The 20,416-nt window shown below is 36.2% G+C and overlaps 1 protein-coding gene across 3 annotated transcripts in view; it reads right to left on the minus strand.

Annotated features, from left to right (window-relative positions):
• Window positions 1–20,416, minus strand: part of Norpa (no receptor potential A) — a 96,348-nt gene that overhangs the window by 22,752 nt on the left and 53,180 nt on the right. Inside the window, exons 4-12 of one of the 3 annotated variants that reach the window (XM_064038591.1) lie at window positions 14,105–14,164; window positions 13,189–13,326; window positions 12,009–12,088; window positions 5,929–6,165; window positions 4,992–5,158; window positions 3,608–3,818; window positions 1,434–1,692; window positions 820–999; window positions 370–523 (exon numbers count right to left, since the gene is read on the minus strand). In XM_064038591.1, coding sequence (XP_063894661.1) covers window positions 370–523; window positions 820–999; window positions 1,434–1,692; window positions 3,608–3,818; window positions 4,992–5,158; window positions 5,929–6,165; window positions 12,009–12,088; window positions 13,189–13,326; window positions 14,105–14,164 — 1,486 coding nt within the window. Of the gene's footprint in view, window positions 1–369; window positions 524–819; window positions 1,000–1,433; window positions 1,693–3,607; window positions 3,819–4,991; window positions 5,159–5,928; window positions 6,166–12,008; window positions 12,089–12,801; window positions 12,882–13,188; window positions 13,327–14,104; window positions 14,165–20,416 lie in introns of those variants that run through there. The other 2 variants (XM_064038592.1, XM_064038593.1) reach the window with 2 other exon arrangements.

Consider the following 20,416-nt stretch of genomic DNA (forward strand, 5'->3'; position numbering starts at 1 on the left):
GGAAGAGAGATGATTGATTTTAACATGGTTGTAAATAATAAAAATAATCCTATGTAAGTTACATGGAACGAACCATTAAAGTATGACTGACAGGAAGTTTTATGTAAGTTGCAATGAATACTTAAAACGTTCACTTGCATGCACTCAACATGGAACTTTGTTTTGGTTTAAGATAGAATATTGGATTGGATTTTTTGCAAGGAGACAGATGATACCCAGGAGTTTTATATTTTTATCTAAATATTTTTTTAAATAAACATAGTAAGGTATTATTGGTATGGGCAACTATGAACTAAGTTATCTTATTTAATTTTCTTGTCTTCCACCAGTGATTTGACTTTGCCTTCACGGTCAAGCACATATACTCACTGTCAGCCTCCTCGAAGCCCTGGAACTTGATGGGCTGCGCGTAGTTGACCATGGAGGATAGCCAGGGATGCACGTTGGTAGTGGAGCCTGTGTATGCCACCGGGGGAGGAGCGTCGTCACCAGCTGATGCTGCTTCTGCCACTATTTCTTCAGGCTGGAGACACAAAATGCAATATTTAATTTAACAAATTTTTTAACACATTGTACCTTTTGAAGACTCACTCATACACATTTTCCCAAACTCTCACGCCCAGACTCCCAGACTCTGGAAGTTGGTGATTGATATACTCATGAATCAGAGAGAAAGCTTATGTCGCTTGTGAGTGCACCTATGTCTGCACAATTGCTCGTCCTGTGCATCATCGCTTTCGGACTGGGATCATTAATTACCGTCTTGAAGATTGAATCCTATTTTTCAAAAACAACTACATTAAACTTTATTCTACCAACCTTCTTATCCAAAATAGCGACAGCCGACGCATCTTCCTTCTCCTCATCCTCAATAACGAACTGGCCCTGACGGAACAGCTCCAACTCCTGCTTCTCAACCTCAGGCTTCAGCCGCTTGTTCTTGATGAGGATCTTCCTCTTCAGGGCTGAGGGTGGAGGCAGAGGAACTCCTGGTTCCAGCTGGAATTGGCGTGACTTTGCATGTAGGAAAAGTTGGGTTGTATTTAGTGGGTAGCTGATTTTGAAGAGGGTTTTATTAAATTGGTTGTTTTGAATTTGTCAGGAGTAAAAATTAGATTTTTTAGCGAAACATCGATTTTCGAGACCCCTGCATGTTTGTAGGGCTGCTTACCGACTAGTTATTTATATAAACGAAATATATGAATATTATGTACTTGGGCATACGAATATGACACAGTACTCCATGGCGAATTCTTTATTTTGAAAAAACTTCAATTACACTGATTGCCGGTATGGTCAATTTGTCCACTGTACTAAGACCAGAAATCGCCAACAGTTTCTTAACCGGTCAATGTTCCTTAAGGATGGTCCTTTCACCCACACCCCAAAGTCACAATATCATCCCAAAAAAACCCTTCACCAATAATACTCACAGGGTGTTCCGGCAAAGCTTCCTTCAACAGCAAATCACCAAGAATCTCATCACAGTACTTCGCCAGTTTATACTGCTGAGCCTTACAGCAATGGTTTTCAAACGACAGGATGACGGGATAGTCTGACGTCACGAAGGCCGTGTCTCGTAAGGCGTAGATGACGTCTTTGAATAAGATGTCGGTACACATAGCCATGCCGTGGGTGATGATAGGCTCCTCGTCCTCTCCCTTGCCGTCCCAGCAGTCAAGTTCTACGCATCTGGAAGGGAGTTAAGGAAGTTTTTGAGTGCAATTTGGATATTATTTGATTTTCTTAAATAATGCCATTGAAGTTTATTGTTTTCGTTATTTTGCATACTTATTTTCTGTTCAGCTTCGGCATAAATCAGATTGAATATTGAATCTTGCTTAAAATAGCGCAAGTAGATACTTAAGTTTTCCATTAATTTATTGAACTAAAAGTTAAAAGAGCTATAAAAATCAGCAGAACAACTCAGAATAAACACAAAAAATAACGTTATAGTACTTGGACAAGCGTAAGTTCCTCAAGTGTACGACAGGAAAGAAAAGCACAAAAATACTTCAAAACTAATATCTAAGAAATTCTCAACAAATACAGGAAAAATCTATCTGAAAACCAAAGGACACCTTAACAAAGCGAGAAAAGCAATTATTAATGCATCACGAGAGATTAGGAGCAACTGAACAAACTTCGTAACTCTGTAATTAATAAGACGCGATTAATTTCGGAGACGCGGACGAATCGCTTCTCGAAACCAGTTTTACTTGAGACCTGAAGAATTGGAGAATTAGAAATCCAACAATAAATAATTGTGAAATGGACGGAGATTTAAAATGGACGAGGATGGCTGTCATTGAACATCCTTGGCAGACGTTACGGTTAGTCAGAAGCCAATAAGTCTGACACGAGTCTAACCAAGGGGTATTGGGTTGCCCGGGTAACTGGGTTGAGGGGGTCAGATAGGGCAGTCGCTCCTTGTAAAGCACTGGTACTCAGCTACATCCGGTTAGAGTGGAAGCCGACCCCAATATAATTGGGAAAAAGGCTCTGAGGATGATGACGACTTTATCATGTAGCGACTGCCTATCTGACCTCCTCAACTCAGTTACCCGGGCAACTCGATACCCCTTCGTAAGACTGTTTGTCAGACTTTTTGGCTTCTGATCACCAATTAATCGTGGATTTTAAGAAAAATAATGTACATATTTCTTAAAATATTCAAGTAGGTATTAGAATATGAAATAGAAAGTAATAATTTCTAATGGTATGCAAATGCAAATTGAATGTTTTTATTTTCTTATTTGAATTTCAAAATGTACGACTATTATTATGATGGGGCTTATTTGAATTTCAGAAAATATAAAGAGTATTGAACTCTTAAATTGAAAATGTTTTTAGTAGTATAACAGTTTGTTGGAAAATTATGTTTATTATATCGTTTTCTTAGAATGAATATATGTATATGATTAGTTCTGTTCGTATGAAGAAAAATATTCAGTGTTAGCTTTTTCGTCCTCAAAACGGGCTATCCATTTATCGAGGCGAACAAATATTGCTAATACAAACAAGTCGTTTAGTATATTTAAAAAAATGTCTCGTAATATTTTACAACTTTTTAAAGTCTCAAATATCCTCAAAATACCATCTTACACTGGTCAGACGATTCGCTAATTAAGTTCAGAAGTTGATCTTCAGATCGTGCGAGTGTAAAGCTGTCGCGGATGAGTCCGAAGTTTGAGTCTTTTGGAAACTTCCAGAACAGTTTAAAGTGTCAACGCCATTTTCTTGAACGTGTAACGATCTTATTTTTATTGAGTGACATTTGTGAGTTAATTGGTTGTGAAAATGCTGCCATTTAAAAATATTTCTGAAGATAATCTACACTAATACTATCAAGATGTGGTTTGTTGGTTTGCATGAACACTAAAGGCTCCAAAACTACTGAACCGACTAAAATAATTCTTACACTGTGGCAGCCACACTATTCCCAGTCGACATAGGCTATATTCTATCTGGGTACGGCAATTAGTTTCCACGGGACTCGGCCGCAAGTGAAAATTAGGGAACCAGCTTGCCTGACTTGTAAGCTTATACCATGTCCAAAAATCATTTGATATTAGTACTCAAAAAGTTCATCAGTTTAATGTCTCACCTGCATCCAGCCAAAAGAACCTGTCGATACATCTCCACGGAGCTCTTGCCACCGAACTGTCTGCCCGACAGGTACGTATTATGTGAAGAGTTGATGTAGTAGTGAGCTAGAGGCTGATCCATGTCCATGTAGAAGTCCAGGCGGTCCAGGAATACGGGCGCGTTCTCGTCCGACATCAGGTAGCGGATGAGACCGTCTTTTGTGAGGCATTCTGGAAGGTTTGTGAGGAGTTTGTTAGCAAAAACAAATGTACAAAATCATTAAATTGATAGGTTTATGCTATAGCCTATTATAGAATTCCTAAAAACTACCATTAAAATATCTTCTGGTCTTTTTTGGTAACATAGAAAGTCTAGGTTTTTACGGACCCATTTGCTAGCACGGCCTTTTAGCCGATGTCTTAGAAATTCATTGATGGGTGTATTATGTACTATAAAATAATTATGTTGATTATCTGGTTTATTATAAGAACTAAAGAAAATACATCCCAATGTTTAAAAAAAAAAATCGTCGCAACGTAAACAAATTGCATCGCTCTGCATTTTGGCAAATCTGCAAAACTATTCAAGAACCAATTGTATGTTGAGTGCTTTTTAACTTTTCACTGTTACCATAAACTTGCCAAAATAGTGCAGTTCAAATCAATTTGCAAAGTATTTACTGTTGAGCTGCCAAAATGCAAATTTTCGCGGAACATATCGATTTGGAACTGTGTTATTGGTATTCAATAACTTGTTAGACTAGCTTTATCTTAACTGGCATCATCTCATCTGCCTAGCCTTTTCCCAACTATGTTGGGGTCGGCTTCCAGTCTAACCGGATGCAGCTGAGTACCAGGGTTTTACAAGGAGCGACTGCCTATCTGACCTCCTCAACCCAGTTACCTGGGCAACCCAATACCCCTTGGTAAGACTGGTTGTCAGACTTTCTGGCTTCTGACTACCCGTAACGACTACCAAAGATGTTTAAATGGTAGCCGGGACCTACAGTTTATCGTGCCATCCGAAACACGGAAGAACTCGTTATGACAAGATGGTCACCCATCCACGGACCGACCGCGCCAAGCGTTGCTTAACCTTATGATCGATCGATCCGCGCGGCTTTGACTTAGCCACGAGCTCTTCTCTTAACTGGCATCATAAATCCATAATTTGTTTTTAAATTAAGTATTACATTTTAAAATGGCTGAACCAACTGAGATGAAATTGCGTTAAATGAGTAAAAGAACTAGAAGCAGTTATTCATAAAAGAAACGGCTATTTTGTAGTCTCGCAACTTAGTAAATACTACGAAAAAACAGTTTGTTTTACACGCCAACAGAGGTATCAAATTTTTGACTACCCAATCAACCAACAGTATTAAATTAGTAATACATTATACGTACTATCATTCTTAGCCTCATCGCACTGTTCGTAAGTGTTGATGATCTCGGCAGCTCGCTTCTCGTCGTACAGCGGGTACAGGATCTCGTTGAGCCGAGGGTCACGCTGCTTCTCGTTCAGGAAGTTCACGAACTGGTCCAGGTTGATGCGGTCCGATTTGCCTTGGGTGCTGGAATTGAAAAAAATGGTATATATGGGTACAACATGGTACCTATATGGGTTCCTAATTAATCTGGTTGATAATCTGCCTAGCCTTTTAATCAATCAGCTAGCCCTTTGACTGCACTCAAAAAACACTTTGGCTGACTTGTTGCAAAGTTCAAAAAGGCTAGCAGTTTGATTGAATGGCTATCTTAACCAGTTGACCACGACATATCAACTATCAGAACCAAAAAATAGTTGGACGTTTTGCCTCGAGGTTATCTACTTCTAAAATCTTCAATTTCTGGAAACAACTGGCAATCATGTAATTCAATCGTAGGTAATCCGTAAATGGCAGAGGGTACATCAATAAGTAAGTCTTCACATAAAACAGTACCGAAGTGCGTTTAAATCTTAATACTAATCGCCAGTCTCCTGCGTATCGTAAAACGGGGCTTAGGGAATACCATCAAGTGGATGGAGTGACTCTTGGTAAAAGATTTTAAAAGATAAAGCACTTATATTTCAATTCTTTGAGGGGTTTTGTCGGGGTTTGCCAGTTCTACAGATTTTAAATAAAAGATGGTTTAAGGAATTTGCAAATATGCTTTGACTTTCAGATTTAATCACAGAGAGATCGGAAAGACATAAAACTTTGAAATCATTACTAAAAAGTTTTTTTTATCCGAGTTACAGAGACACTATACCTTGTCAGAACGCGATCTTTTTGAACAGATAGATTTGTAAAGACTATATTTTTTTTTTTAAATTGGATGATGCAACAAAAAAAGTACTTACATAGATCGAAACAGTTCTTCAATATCATTCCTAGGACAGATCTTGTGATACAAGGCGTAGAACTTGTCAAACGTGAACGCCTCCTTCTCCATGGCCTCATTCTTGCCTGAAGGTAGACCCAGCTCTGAAAGGCACTGGTACACCAACTTCTCAGTCTTGCCTGACGCGAAGGTACGAGCTACGACCTTGACGGGAACCTTCCCTCGAGGGTCTGTGAGGAAGCAGAGCCGCATCCAACTGGAAGAAGGTGATGGTCAGATTTTGGTATTGTGGTGATAGAAGATAAGTTTGCCGTTCTGAAGTTGGTTATTAGTGAGTGAAGAGGCATTAAGTAGCTGTCTTCGAAAAGGTAATTTATTTGATGAGAACTGTAAGGTATGTTTTAGTATGATATACTAATCAAGATTGTATGCTGTTAGAAAATAAAGAAGAGTGGGTCAAGTGTTTTAAAAACGTTAAGTTATTAGTTACTTAGTTAGTATTCTTTGTACGAGTCATACTTATTTAAAACGACAGTCCCTAAGTTACATACATAACTTCACTTCGTTAAATACGATTCGCATGAAAGTAGTATTAAAATATTGAAAACGCCGCAAATATCATTCTGTACAAAAAAATACCATCAACCGTCATGTATTCATTGAATCCGATATCTCAGTTTGAACCGAACGCATTGAATAAAGAGAAATGTACTCCATTCAAGGTTTTCAATGTAAAATGATACTGAATAGCATGCCCTATCTACCCCTTCTATTGACTACATGACGTGAACTCTCTGTTAATTTATAATGTCTGTGGAGGTGGAGGTTGACTGTACAATATGCGACCTACATGGTTTCTTTTGTTTTAGGTTCGAAATTAGAATTTGCTTCATTATATTTGCAAAATTAACTGCGGTTTCAGTCATGTTCTGAGAGACCTAATTGTAATAATGTTTTGAATACAAAATTGGCTTATTCTTACTGGGGATTTTGACGAAAAAAATATTTTCAACACACCCTTCATAAATTGGTTTCAAAGCTTTTATTGACGTACATATAATCGGTTATTCAAATTAGGAAAGTGTTGAATGTGCAAAAAATGCTATCATATAATCCGAGTTGCCATTGCCAAGTTCCGATGAACATGAAAAGGGCGGGTTATATTAATAATTTATCTTTTTTGGGTGTAGGACATACTGAAAGTTTCAGAAGCCGTATAATTTCCGTCGTTTTAACGTTAATTTCATCTGTTAATTTACATATGGCTTTACATATGGCCTTAGCATAAACGAGTGAAAAGACGCGATATCAAAACTATGAAATGCAAGACATTTATGCAGATTTTTCTTCGTTATAAAAGTTCGGTACATTATTTATTTATTTTCACTTACGTGATTTACTTATTTCTTTACAAACTTTCCATCAGTTGCATTCAGTAGCATTTCAAGTCTTATTTTCATTTGAACTCAAAAAATCCTATTACATCTAACCTTTACATTACATAGAAATAATATTCCTGAAACACTCTCAAATAACCCCCGTCAGCTAAAAGCAAGCTAAATCTACCACTTAGTAATCATAAATTATTAAAAATAAATCAGGCGTTTCCATTCCATTTTCTATACGTTTAAATCATAGAGGGCCATTCGATATAATTTATCGACGGTAATGGTATTAACTGGACCAATTACTGGTTCAAGTTAATTTACTAAATGGACCAATCTATGGAAGTGCGATTTCCTTGGGTAAGTAGGTAGCGTATTTATTTGTGTTCAGAATTTTGTTGGAGAAACTAAATAGCATGAATTATAGATAGTTTGGAAAGTAAGCCTGCGATTTTACATGTAGGTAGAACCTAGTAGGCAAAATGTACGAACAAAATAATGTCGGGACAATTATTTTTTTTAATCTAAAGGCTATGTTCTGACTGAAACCAAACTGACTGTCAGCCGTAGAACACAGCCTTAGCAGTCACTAGTATAGCTATCAAGTTCAACAGTTTGTTTCTTAGCTTGAACGAGCTAATCTCATGGTACTACTGGGCGGATTTCAAAATGCTTTCTGTGTTAGATAGCCCATTTATCGAGAAAGGCTATAGGTAATTTTTATCAGGTTGCTCGGAGTATTTCACCAGAGTTGCAGATGCAGCCGCTGACAGAAGCTAGTTTTATAACAGAGAACTGAAATTCACTGTCAATCTGTATAACTATTGTCCCACAAAAGCCCACGCACAGAAACCCAGAACAATCTGGATTGTTCTAGAATCCTTGAGACCCTTCCTCGGGATACCTACTTATTCACTCAAATCGTGGGTGTACGTCAAAACTTTAAGTAGGACAGTGGTGAGTGAATAAATTAGTATTGTACCCTTATGTTCTAATGTTTGTGAATTGTATAATGGGTGTTATGAAGTGGGACTGCTTATTATGTTGTTGTAAAATTAGATGGTTCATTAAATTACATATGTATATTGCGGATTAGTTACGAAAACTCCTTTCTTGTGGCTACTAAAAAGCTCAGCAAGGGTAAAACTGGTATAGATTAAACCTACTGGCTGACAAATGGATCAGAGCGTATATGTATAAAAATTCAAAGATGATATTTGAAACACAGCCAATGTGTAAAGGCTGGTGTTTTTCAACATCAAAAGCGTTTTGAATTTAAGTAGATCTTTAGTTTTGTAGGTTTTCAATAAACCCAAACTAATATTCTAAAAGAAAAGTATTTTCAGCACCAGTTAGATAATTCTTTACAAATTTTTAACCACAGAAGATGCAGACGAAAAGTCATCGCCTTCCAAAAATACTTTTCTGGTAACTTATTACATTACATTAAGCCATGGGGGATGGGAATAACTAACGGCTGATCATTACCATCTCGGTTGAGCTCCATTAAGCTATGTTCCACTGAGTTGGGCTTGCACGCCACGTTAAACTGGCTATGTCTTTCTCTTGGGCCATAAGAATCGAGAAAATGTACAAAATAATGGTTTAAGGCTCTCGAATGAAACTTAGGTTAATTGCCTGAAATCCATCTCCATATTTTCTCTCTAAATCTAAATCATTTTGGAATAAACAATACACGCCCTTTTTTAATTAAATTTGGTTGGGTATACTTAAGTTAGGTTTGCCATAGCCTAGTTCAGCTACCCTCTATCGAGCGCTTTAAACATTTATAACAGGGAATTGAATTCGGAACAGCGTTTATACAGTAAAAGAGACTGTTACAATTTCGATGGACTGCATATAGATATTATGGAATCGCAAATATCATCAAATCAAAATTACCCAAAAAAATATGGAAGGTTTAAAATGTACCCCCAAAAAGCAATTTCAATCAAAGAAAAAACCATATTTGTCCTGCCCTCGGCCTTCGAACTTCACCCAACTTTATCCATAAACAAGATATCTAAAAGCACAGATAACATATTAAATGCCGCCATATTTGTTGAACCACCTTTGGCAAGCCACTGGCATGGCGCCAAGGGTCAGTAAAAGTTGCCATTTATTGGTATTTATGCACGGGAAAGTGGCGTAAAATTACGTTTAATTATGTCTACTGGGTTAATGATGATTGTGGTTAACATGTGAAGATTATTTGATAGGGGTTTAGTTAATGGTAACTGCACCTATTCAAGAATAACGCGTAATGTAACAGTAGCCTGAAATTCAGGAGCATCTATGTATTTTTCGGAATTCCTTTTCAGTCATGGGTCCTTTAGTTGTTTCGTTACATTGATCAGATATCTGTCATGTCTTGCCTAATAAATAAATAACAGAACAGGGCCCATTCTAACACATTTGTTGTAACACATGTCACTGATTAAGTATCACAAATAAAAAAAAACCGGCCAAGTGCGAGTCGGACTCGTGCACGAAGGGTTCCGTAAATTACAGTTAAATCAACCTATCTCAAAAACTATAAGAGATACTTTGATCAAACCAAAAATCGTTGAAAGAGTTAATTAGCATGCATCACCTCTATTTTTTTTAGAATTTTATACCCCGTAGTTATAAAAATAGAGGGGGGGGGACATACTTTTTACGACTTTGAGAGCTGATATCTCAAAAACCGTTCACTTTAAGAAAAATGTTTTTTAGAAAACTTTATATCATTTTAAAAGACCTTTCCATTGATACCCCACACGGGTATGTACATCGAAAAAAAAAATTTCATCCCTCAGTTACATGTATGGGGGGCCCCACCCCCAATTCTTTTTTTTACTATTTAGTGTCATATTTTTATAGCGGTTCATACAACACATATTCCCATCAAATTTCATCACTGTAGTACTTATAGTTTCCGAGTAAATCGGCTGTGACAGACGGACAGACGGACAGACGGACAGACGGACATGACGAAACTATAAGGGTTCCGTTTTTGCCATTTTGGCTACGGAACCCTAAAAAACGAATATACCAAAACCTTGATTTACAAAAGCGCATTATTAAAATACCACTCCTTTAGATACTCATATCTCAAAATACGATCAGCCTAACAAAAACTCAGATTCAACTTTCGCTCCGATATTAAATTGCTTGAATCTCGGATTGACGCCATGCTGTTACGTATGATATTAATTTTTGAACTTCCAGGGCGAGGAGGCAATATCCTGAGGTCTTGAAGTATATCTACGGTACGTAACATGTGAAGTATGAAGGTTATTCGTTCGATGAAGATTAAATGTCAAACATGTTGCGGGAAAATGAGATAGAAAATTCTTGACAAGATTTTCTTTCTGCTTTAATGCTTACTTATGTATAACAGAGGTTCCGCTACTATCTGCACCCGGATAAAAGTACCGACTTAAATTATAACTACACCCAAAAACTTCCCCTAACCCTAACAAATAAAATGCTGAAAACCGCATCAAAATTGGTTCCTCCAAAGGTGAGATTATGCGCACATAAATACATACAGTTCAAACTGAGAACCTATTTTTTTAAGTCCGTCAAAATGTATTTAATTTTCTATCCTTTCTGAAGTTAAACTGCATACCTATCAAAAGATTACGATTACAAAAAAATGTAATTTTCTTTGTAATCCCTATTCTCTTTACAGAAATGAACAAGGCTGTCTACACACGAGCTACTGCAACTCAAAGCAGCCACAAGTCGGACTTCATTGGACTTCATTAGTGTAGCCATCCAGTCCGTTTGCTTAACACACGTTAGCTTAGAAACAGTTCACTGCATTTCATGTTTGATTAATGGGGGATAGTGGCTTGCTCGTGTGTAGATAGCCTTAGGTTAAAGGCAGTTACAGACGTAATATTGATTATCTGTCCTGTCCGTCATATGCATTGCATTTACCACTGTTTTATGTGATAACTACATACTATACAAAAAGTATAGAATAAATCGTTAATATTCATATGACAAAGTATATTTCAGAGACGAAAAAGTATTAATTTTACCTATTAATAGGCTAAAACTATTTTACCTCAATCTCTGGAATTGTTAATAATTCTGGCTCTTAATATTCAAATAAAGAAAGAAACTTTAAATTTCACCTGAGTTGAAAAAGGAGCAAAAGTCATTTCACAAGGACCTATTTCAATAACATCGATAAAGTCGTCAATACAATTTTTACTGTAACTTATGAATGAAAATGTAACAAAAGAAATGTTTCAATTCAAATCACTTTGAAAAATAACAGAATGAAATGTATTGTGTTCATATGAAGTAATATAAAGTGTAGGGTGCCCATATGTTAAATACATATAAGTAGGACTGCGAAATTAATGTTTTAGACATCTTTTACTTTGTATTATTAAAAGCCTTTTGCCAAAGTGTTATTATTTATTTAATTTTGTTACTATTTAGTGTATTCTTTATTTAGAGGTAGTTAAAATGGGAGTCATTAAATAGTTATGAATTATAAATCACATTCAGCATTTTTCATTCAAACATTTGAAAATAACATAAATTATAACATGTGTAAAGCCTTACGACAAAAAAAGAAAATGTCATTCCTATTTAAGTTAGGTTTAAGGGCCATCTTGCCCACTTAAATACACATTTAAACACCGAAAACATCAAGAATCTTAAACAAATATGAAAATAAAAATAATAAAAAAGCAAAATGACAACTACGTACTGTTTCATGAGGTTAGTCCTTGGGCACGTGTTGCTAATTTTGTTGTTGTGTGTAATCTCCCGCAGAGCCTCTTTCCATGCCTTTGACAAACAAAGCGAATGAACGAACCAATGAGCATGCAGAATCGTGCAGAATTACTTATGAACTTTTCAGGACTTTCTTAGGAGTTGAAAACACCGAAAATCAGAGAATTGGGACAGGAATATGTACTGAAAATAAGAAGTGTTCTGGAATTTATGGTCCTCATTAAGTTATTGCTTGACAACAGCTAAAATGAGGATTGAATTTAGTTATCCCTAAATGAATTTGGACTTCAGGTATAATATTATGATGGCCTTGGAAAGTCCACAAGTCATTAACATCAACACGAAAATAATAACAACGAACCACAACATCATTATTTCAAGCTCCGAAGCAAGTAAAATAGAAGAAAATTAAAATTACAAGTCAAAAGCAAATAATAACAAAGACGCTTGGTAAATAAACATGACATATTTACTAGAAGCGTTTCGAGAAATGATTGAATTAAACGCAACACCCGTTTAGTATGCCGAACAGCTTGCTTCAAAGCCTCGCGTATTGCTTTACTTTCACTGCCTCGGAAAGAGCAAAAACTGCAAATGCTCGCTGAAGTACAACAATAAAGGTAAAATTTTTGCTCAATCCGAGGCAGCAAAAAAGGCATTAAAATCTAAAGTTAACACCAACACTGATACCACAACAGTAAATTAATAAAATCGCCGTGAATCCAAGTCTATTGAAGCCATGCCTCGTAAGCTTGCTATAGACTTACTGCTTCTTTAGACATGTCATCGGGCAAACGTTGTTCGCTTTGACATTGTGGGTGATCCTCCTCAGGCCTTGCAACCATACCTTATTGGAAATACATCGTTTAATTTCAGAACTAAAATTATAATATTTCTTTGGCTTTAAAACTTTGCCTCGTGAAAAGCAACGCCTCGAAGTGAGAAATGTGTGAGGCAGTGCAAAGTGGGCGATTAAGGCCAGTGTAGATGATTTTGTTATAGGCCTTATTTTGCGTTGCTTAAAATTCAGAACTTTTGCATCAAAATTGCAAACGTGCTGCTTGTTAAAGTCTATGTAACTGAATAAATCTTGAAGAGTCTGCAAAAATCCAAATTGATCAGGGTTAAACTGGTGGGATCTGGTTGAAACTCACCTTGGCTGTGGCGGCATCTGGACAAACCACGTGTTGGTAATTGATGTTGATATAGTCTGTACCGCTGCAGATCGTCAGAGACTTGTCTTCTAAGTTTTCTCCATGTTTATTTACTAAGTTCATATTAAGTTTTGAGTCCTGTGGAAAGAAGAAAAAGAAAATCATTGACACTCAACAAGCCACAAACCCATACTTATATTTGTATCAAACCCCATTTCATGTAGTCTTTCTTATCCCACTGAGACTACCCCAAACCAAAGTTAAGACATCAATAACACCTACAAGCCTTTAAATTAATCACTGCCCAACGAATCCTTCGCCAGAGAACAGTTATTTTCGCTTTAGTCCCTTTCCGCCTCATTACGGTTGATAAAACGTCGGTCAGTGAGAACCACATAGCCTTTTGCCTCGTGACCTCTGACGTCACTTGTTGGGCTCTCGCTACGGTAAAGTTTACGCAGTGTTTGCTAGCGTGGAACTAGTGTTTTTAGGGTAGAATTTCGTGTTGCTTTTTGGGTGTGTGTTTGTGTTTTTTCTAGCACCTTTTTTGTTTAGGGAAAGGATGAATAATACGAAAGTTTTTGTAGCTACTGCCTTTTGACAGAAATCGACCGTAAATAATGTGAAAATCAGTAACTATTTTTTTCCGTGGAGCCACAAGCATTCAAATTCATTCCAAAATTAAAAACTTTCTATTAAATCTAGTGCAATGATAGTTGAAAAAGCCCTTATTTAACATATCTTTTATTCACAATTAATTACTCATAATGAGATGTTTAGTTATCTTTCAAACAAAAAAAACAAAAGCTTAAGTATCACCAACTCTAAATAATAAAACAGTAGAATTTCCAGTGTTTCCATTAGCATAATAAAGTAACTGTGAACATAATCTTTCACTTTAAGTAATTAAACGTACCTTAGGCACTCCGCCGGATCTGACGTCACTAACTTGACAGAGCTCGATGACGTCACCGTCCTGTAACAAGCGACACAGATTTTATTATGTTAATTAATTAATACAGGAGTTAAAATTTTACTTATTTTCTACTTATAAAGATTATTTGGGGCGGAAAATGTACTTTTTATTGGTATATAATATGTACATTTTATTTTCCATTTTCAGGAAGTATGTGATTGTTTTTTTTTTAATTTACTACGTTATAAAAATCCATTAATGCACTTTTCAATTTATTTTTGTATTGAAAAATATTTTCGTATATGAATTATTTTTTCATGACAAGTTGACCTTTCCAAGTCACCTATTCTGGAAAATATGGAAGGGAAAATAAGTAATCAATTCTTTGTTTTCCTAAGTGCCCATCTGAGAAATACAGATTTCTAAGAAATACGAATCGTAAGTCTCGGCTTTGTTAGTCAATGTTTGTATATTTCGTTGCCCTCGAGTACTTCTCAAATATTTCAAATAGGTAATATTAACATGACTTTTTACAAAGCAGCTCCAAAGTTAATGTTTTTTGAAGATGAGCAAACATTTTCCAATTTTCCTCTGGAGTTATTTCCTGAAACTGGGTCGACTGCCTATTCAACAAAATACAGCTAAGGCATGACTTCCGAAATAATAATGCCTACTGTTTTGACTTCCCAACCTTAATAACCTAGAAAACGTTACTTAACGTAAAGTATCATTCAAAAGTCCTTCTGTCACAGTAATTTACTTAAGTGTGAAAGTAAATAGAATGATGTTTGATCAGCACTCATCAAGTGTCATTTCAATATTAAGCTGCAATACTATTATTTATAGATCAATTTTTGTTTCAAGTTTTAAGTATAACAAAACAGCCTACTTAACCCAAAAGAGATGGTCACCCTCACATCAAAATCAGAGTAAGGTCTCCTTAAAACCGATTGATTACCATAATAACTATGCAAAATAGCATTAAATTCAAAACACAATTAGTTATAATCGTTAACCAATATCTGAAGCTTACACGATGCATGATGGAGTGGTACTGGCGTCACCAATTTGTTCCCTAAGCTTATTATTACGGCAATTTGCTCAGATGCGGGATCGTTGCCGCGCGCCGTGAAACTAATTGCTTCAACTTATGTATATGTATGTATAAGTTGTTATATGTTTGTGATAAGTTGGAATTTAGATTGAGGTAATATGAGTATGTTTTTGATTAATCTGTTTCTTTTCGGTAATGATCGCATCTTTGGTGTTTGTTTGGTCATTGTAAAAAGCAAATACATACTGCAAAAGACTTGAAGTTATTAACTAAGGGAAGAGAAGATGTTTATAGGGCTACAGTAAGCACACCCATACTACAAACTTTTGGTCAACTGATAGTTTATCCGGGCTCTTGAACCAGTATGGAGGTGAATGGTAGTGGACACATTACAAAGATCAGGTATCAGGCTGGTACCAGACCGGTTAAAAGTTTGATTGGATTACTTTTCAAAATAAATTATCAACCAATCACCCAGTCAACAGTTACAGTCAGTTTAGTCTGCAATGTTCGTGAATAATAGTTTAGGTACTTTCAGAATACCTACTTCAGAAACCGTGTGAACACTATCTACAATAGTTGTTATGAGTTACGACCTATATTTCTGTGGTCACAATAAAATTTCCTATTGTAATAAACTAGAAACAATGATGTCAGTGGTTCCCACCATGCAATATAGGACAATGATAATTCTTGTTGTTTTCTAGAAAATTTCAGGCGGATCCCACAATAACTAGCTCTGTTTTACCGAATGAGATTGCTTGATCTGTAAACAGGAAGGTTCTGTTTTTATACGAAAGGGTTTTCCCACGGCTACATTTATAAATTAACCCTCGGTTCAAATAGACAGTTTTAAAACTTTACCAACTATTCCTGTATTAAAAAGCATAATTCAAATTCAAAATCTTTATTGCGACCTAAGTAGGTATAATAAAATTGTATATAAGGTACATTGTGATGATTTCTTTGTTTGTTATTTTACTGAACAAAATCTCAGTTTACGCATTGTTTAACTTCAGCTTATTATCGATGTGTAACGAGACCCTTGTGAAAATATAATTTTATTAAAAAAGGGAGTATAAAAACCACAAAAAAACTCAGTCCCTTGTACCGAAGCCTCAGGGTGTGGCAGTGTGAGTGCTCCTTACACTTTACATTTACACCCACGCTCAAACCTTTGTGCTATCGAGTGGAAATAATAGGGACGTCGGCAGTCGTCAACATTTGTATAATACTAAGTAGGTAAAGCAAGGATATTTTGTTTTATGGAGGCTTTATGCCAACTACAAAAAAACAGATGCTTGGTTCTTTGTATGGATTTCGTCAAATAACTTTGACTCTTTTATAATAACAACATCTGCCTAGTTTTTTTTACAAACTATGTATATTGGGGTCGGCTTTCAGTCTAGCCTGTAGCAATTGAATCCTAGTATTACATAAGGAGATCATGGAGATATACCTACCTATCTAGATCACCATGTCTATGCCTCAACCCAGTTTTTTTTTTTAAACCCAGTCATCTTCCTGACCTGACTCCTGTTAGACTGATAGCCGACCCCAACATAGTTGGGAAAAAAGGCTCAGAGAATGAGGATGACCTGCCTGAGGAACCTGATACCCCTTAGTAAAACTGGATACCATACTTTTTTGACATCTGTCTACCCGTACCAACTGTTCTACACACAGAACAAATGCCTCCAATTGTAACCCAGTGACTACACCCATACAACACCCTTCAGCATTTAAATCGTAATAACCCTCATGACCTTTTCGCAAGTCTAGAACAGTCGCGACAAAGGAAGCGCTTCTCAATGGGAAATGAGCTTCCTAACTACCCTTCTTCTGCTGGCACAAAGTAACTACCTGGTACTAGGAGTGTACGCTTTGGAATCGTAATGATAGGATGGCCGGAAAGGGTGTTTTGGGTCTAAATTGCAGGAAACGGCTAGGTATTCTAGTATGAGAGTATAGGCACTCCGGTATAGGTTTACTGAGAAAAGTAAAAAAATATATATATTCTCAGCCGTAGCCACCAATTCAAATACATATAGGTACCGTTAAGAAAATTTCAAACATAAAATGAAATAACATGCATCTTAAAAATAACTGTAAATTCAATCGGACATCTCATAAGATGGTATTAACATTCAAGTTAGTGCCACTAATTTCAGTGTATTCTGAACAGTGTGACTGCCTAGCCCAATATCGCAATATCAGAGAGGAAACACAGCTGAATAGGAAGCTGGCTTCCTAACTGGATGATAGGCTCGCGTAGGACGACACCGACTAGCGTTGGATATTGCACGAAATGTACCCATTATCTGCTTACGGTGTTTACTTGGTTCTGGCAAAATATTTTTCTACTATAGAAGAAGATGCCTTTGCATGATTTGGGGTATCCTCTCCTCATGTTTCCTAACGAAGAAAATAATCGATACTGTTGCCACTTAATTTTAAGTATCATATCGACTATTTTTATGATAGTGTTGATAAAATTCATCATTTATCCAATCCATCTTGAAAAATAAAGTCATCCGTGAAGTGATCTAAATTACAGTAAGAAAATTTACTTAAAAACTATCCCTACAAGTAATTACTCTAACATAATTATAATAAAACAGACCGCCCTTGACACTAAGTAATAGAACGGAACTTATTAGTCATACTTTTAATTTTCCAAGGATGGAAGAGTGCTTCATTTTCATGGAAGCCATCGTTGTACCGACCCATGGGTATCGTAAAAGAATAACATCTAATGAATTGGTTACATCAGAAATACAGGGTCATCTACACTAAATACTTAATATTTAAAGAGGAAGGATTTTATTGGTTGTTTGTTCCGGAATTGATGAACCGAAAAATTAGAAAGCTACACTATCTGCGCTAAGCATTGGCTATGTTTTATCCGGGTACAGGAAGAAGTTTCCTAGCGACGCTGGTGAAACCGCTAGTACATATATTAGTTAGCAATTTGATCTTGAATAGCCCTTTAGCACTTTACATGTCGATCAGTTCAGTATTTCCTAAAAAAAATATGTCACTATTTTAATACCAATATGGTGGAGAGTGACATAAAACAACATACTCCATTCTCATTAACAAGTGAATAGATTCGCATCTGTATTCAATTGGATGACACGCAATTTGTTGGCAGATTACTGCAGAATCCAATATGCGGTCATTAGGCATCTATTCGCAATGCATTTCATATGATTCGATTCCGGGAATACGTGGCCTCGACATGACAGTGATGGCTCGTGTATACGTTAACATCTTTCTATGTCATATTATCTATCACTGTTCTGAACAGCCACAAATAAATGTTTGTGTGAAGCGTGCAAAAAGAAGATCTTTCCAAAACTAAACGTTTTGAACATTCGCAATTTGTACAGATATCTATAAACAATCAGGACTTAACGATATAATTATTAAAAATACGGTGCCTTCTTCTTTTATTATTATTATTTACCTAAACTTACGCTCGAATTGTACCGATCGTGATCACGGGTACCATTGCACATAGTAAAAAATCCTGATTAAGTTCCGATTAATTATACCTAAATCTTGCAAAAAAAAATTGACTGAATCCATAATCAAGTAAAAAAAAATTTGGGCAAACTTAGGACACCTAAAATAAACCAAAATACACGCAACCTTTTATTCTTTATTCAGCAAAACATTTTTCAACAGTCACACAATTAAACCGGAGGCCAAAGAAAAACCTATTTCATTTCCACTACGTATATCATGACATGAGATACAAACTTTTTCAACTCGGGTCCAAATGGAAATATGATTTATGCATCCGTACGAAATATTCAACTCGGCTACGGTCAGGTGTGAATAGGGTTGTGCTGGAAATGAGTATGTACGTCACATATTCACATCCCTAAGGTCCGAAGGATTAATGCGGGTAGTGTTGCCATACGTTGCCGTTTTGGTAGGAAAGTCCCGAATTTCAGAATTTTCGTGTACGACCTTGAGACGGCTTAAAATATAGTTTTCGGAAAAGTTGCGGAAATTGGAGAAAATATCTAGTAATAGGTAAGAAGCTCACTAAGCAAGTGGCTGTTAACAAAATTTTATTTTACGTCGATGTTTTCCTCACGGTCCCGACATTTGCAAAACGCTTGGTCACACTAATGTAACCCCAGATTTAACGACTAAAGAAGCCAATAAAATATGAACGATAAGTTTTATTACACTTTGTAATGGTTTACGTGAAAATTTGAGGGATGCTCCAGTAATTTCATCGTCGGATCTCGCGTCAAGGTCATATGAGATGAACTATTAAATAAAAATGTTGTTGATGGAAGGTCAATTAAGGCTCGGTAATCTAGCTATGGCCTTCTGAGGGATATGTAATAAGTAAGGCTTATTTTTGAGTATTTTGAGAATTTATTAGCCTATGAAAGGTACTTGTCTATACATATGTGGTAGTTCGGGGAATATGAAAAAGTTTTTCTCAGGGTTTCGTTATCCTAACATGTACTTCCAGTAACACGGGTCCTGCCACGTGTAGAACCTGTATATACATGCTGTTCTCAGACTTCTTAGTGACCCTCCGTGTTTTTATGGTTATTCTAAGTAAAAAGCCTTACGAGCTACTTTCATATTCTGTTTGGTCATTGAGAATACTTAATGGTACTAAATGGACCGAATCTTTTAGCCCACACACTGGACTCCCTAGAAAAAGGTATATAAGTTTTTAATAGATTTAGTAATAGCAACTTTTGTTCGTAATGTGTGTAGGTTTGGAGAGCGGAGGCTAAGTGCCTGGGGAAATCTGGAAAATTTTGCAATTTTGCTTCCAATTCTATTTCGTTAGTGGTCATGAAGTTACTGTATCTTATGCATTCGGCATTTTTAAACAGTTCAATAGAGTTAAACCGTCAATAACGTAACATACCTACCTAATATTTGTGATAATACACTATTTAGTTACCCTCACAATTTAGTTAATTATTATTCTTCGTACGGAAAAGTTCATCAAGACTTTTTGTTTTTTGCTGTAGTTTGTCTTTTCCAAAAAAAAATAATGGTTATGAGTTTCCATAACAGCAAATAAATATTAAAGAAATCATCACACCTAAGTAATGAGGCTTGCAATTAATTAAGTACTTCCCAGAATCGTGTTCCAAATAATTTCTAGGAATCTAGTGTTATCTCTAGGTGAAATAACCCTAGTCCTTGTAACTATCGATAACATGGTTACCCACTTAAGCACTTCACTTGTAATACCATTAATTATGTGACCC

The sequence above is a fragment of the Helicoverpa armigera genome, chromosome 16, assembly GCF_030705265.1.
Source record: "Helicoverpa armigera isolate CAAS_96S chromosome 16, ASM3070526v1, whole genome shotgun sequence".
Classification (NCBI taxonomy): Eukaryota; Metazoa; Arthropoda; class Insecta; order Lepidoptera; family Noctuidae; genus Helicoverpa; species Helicoverpa armigera.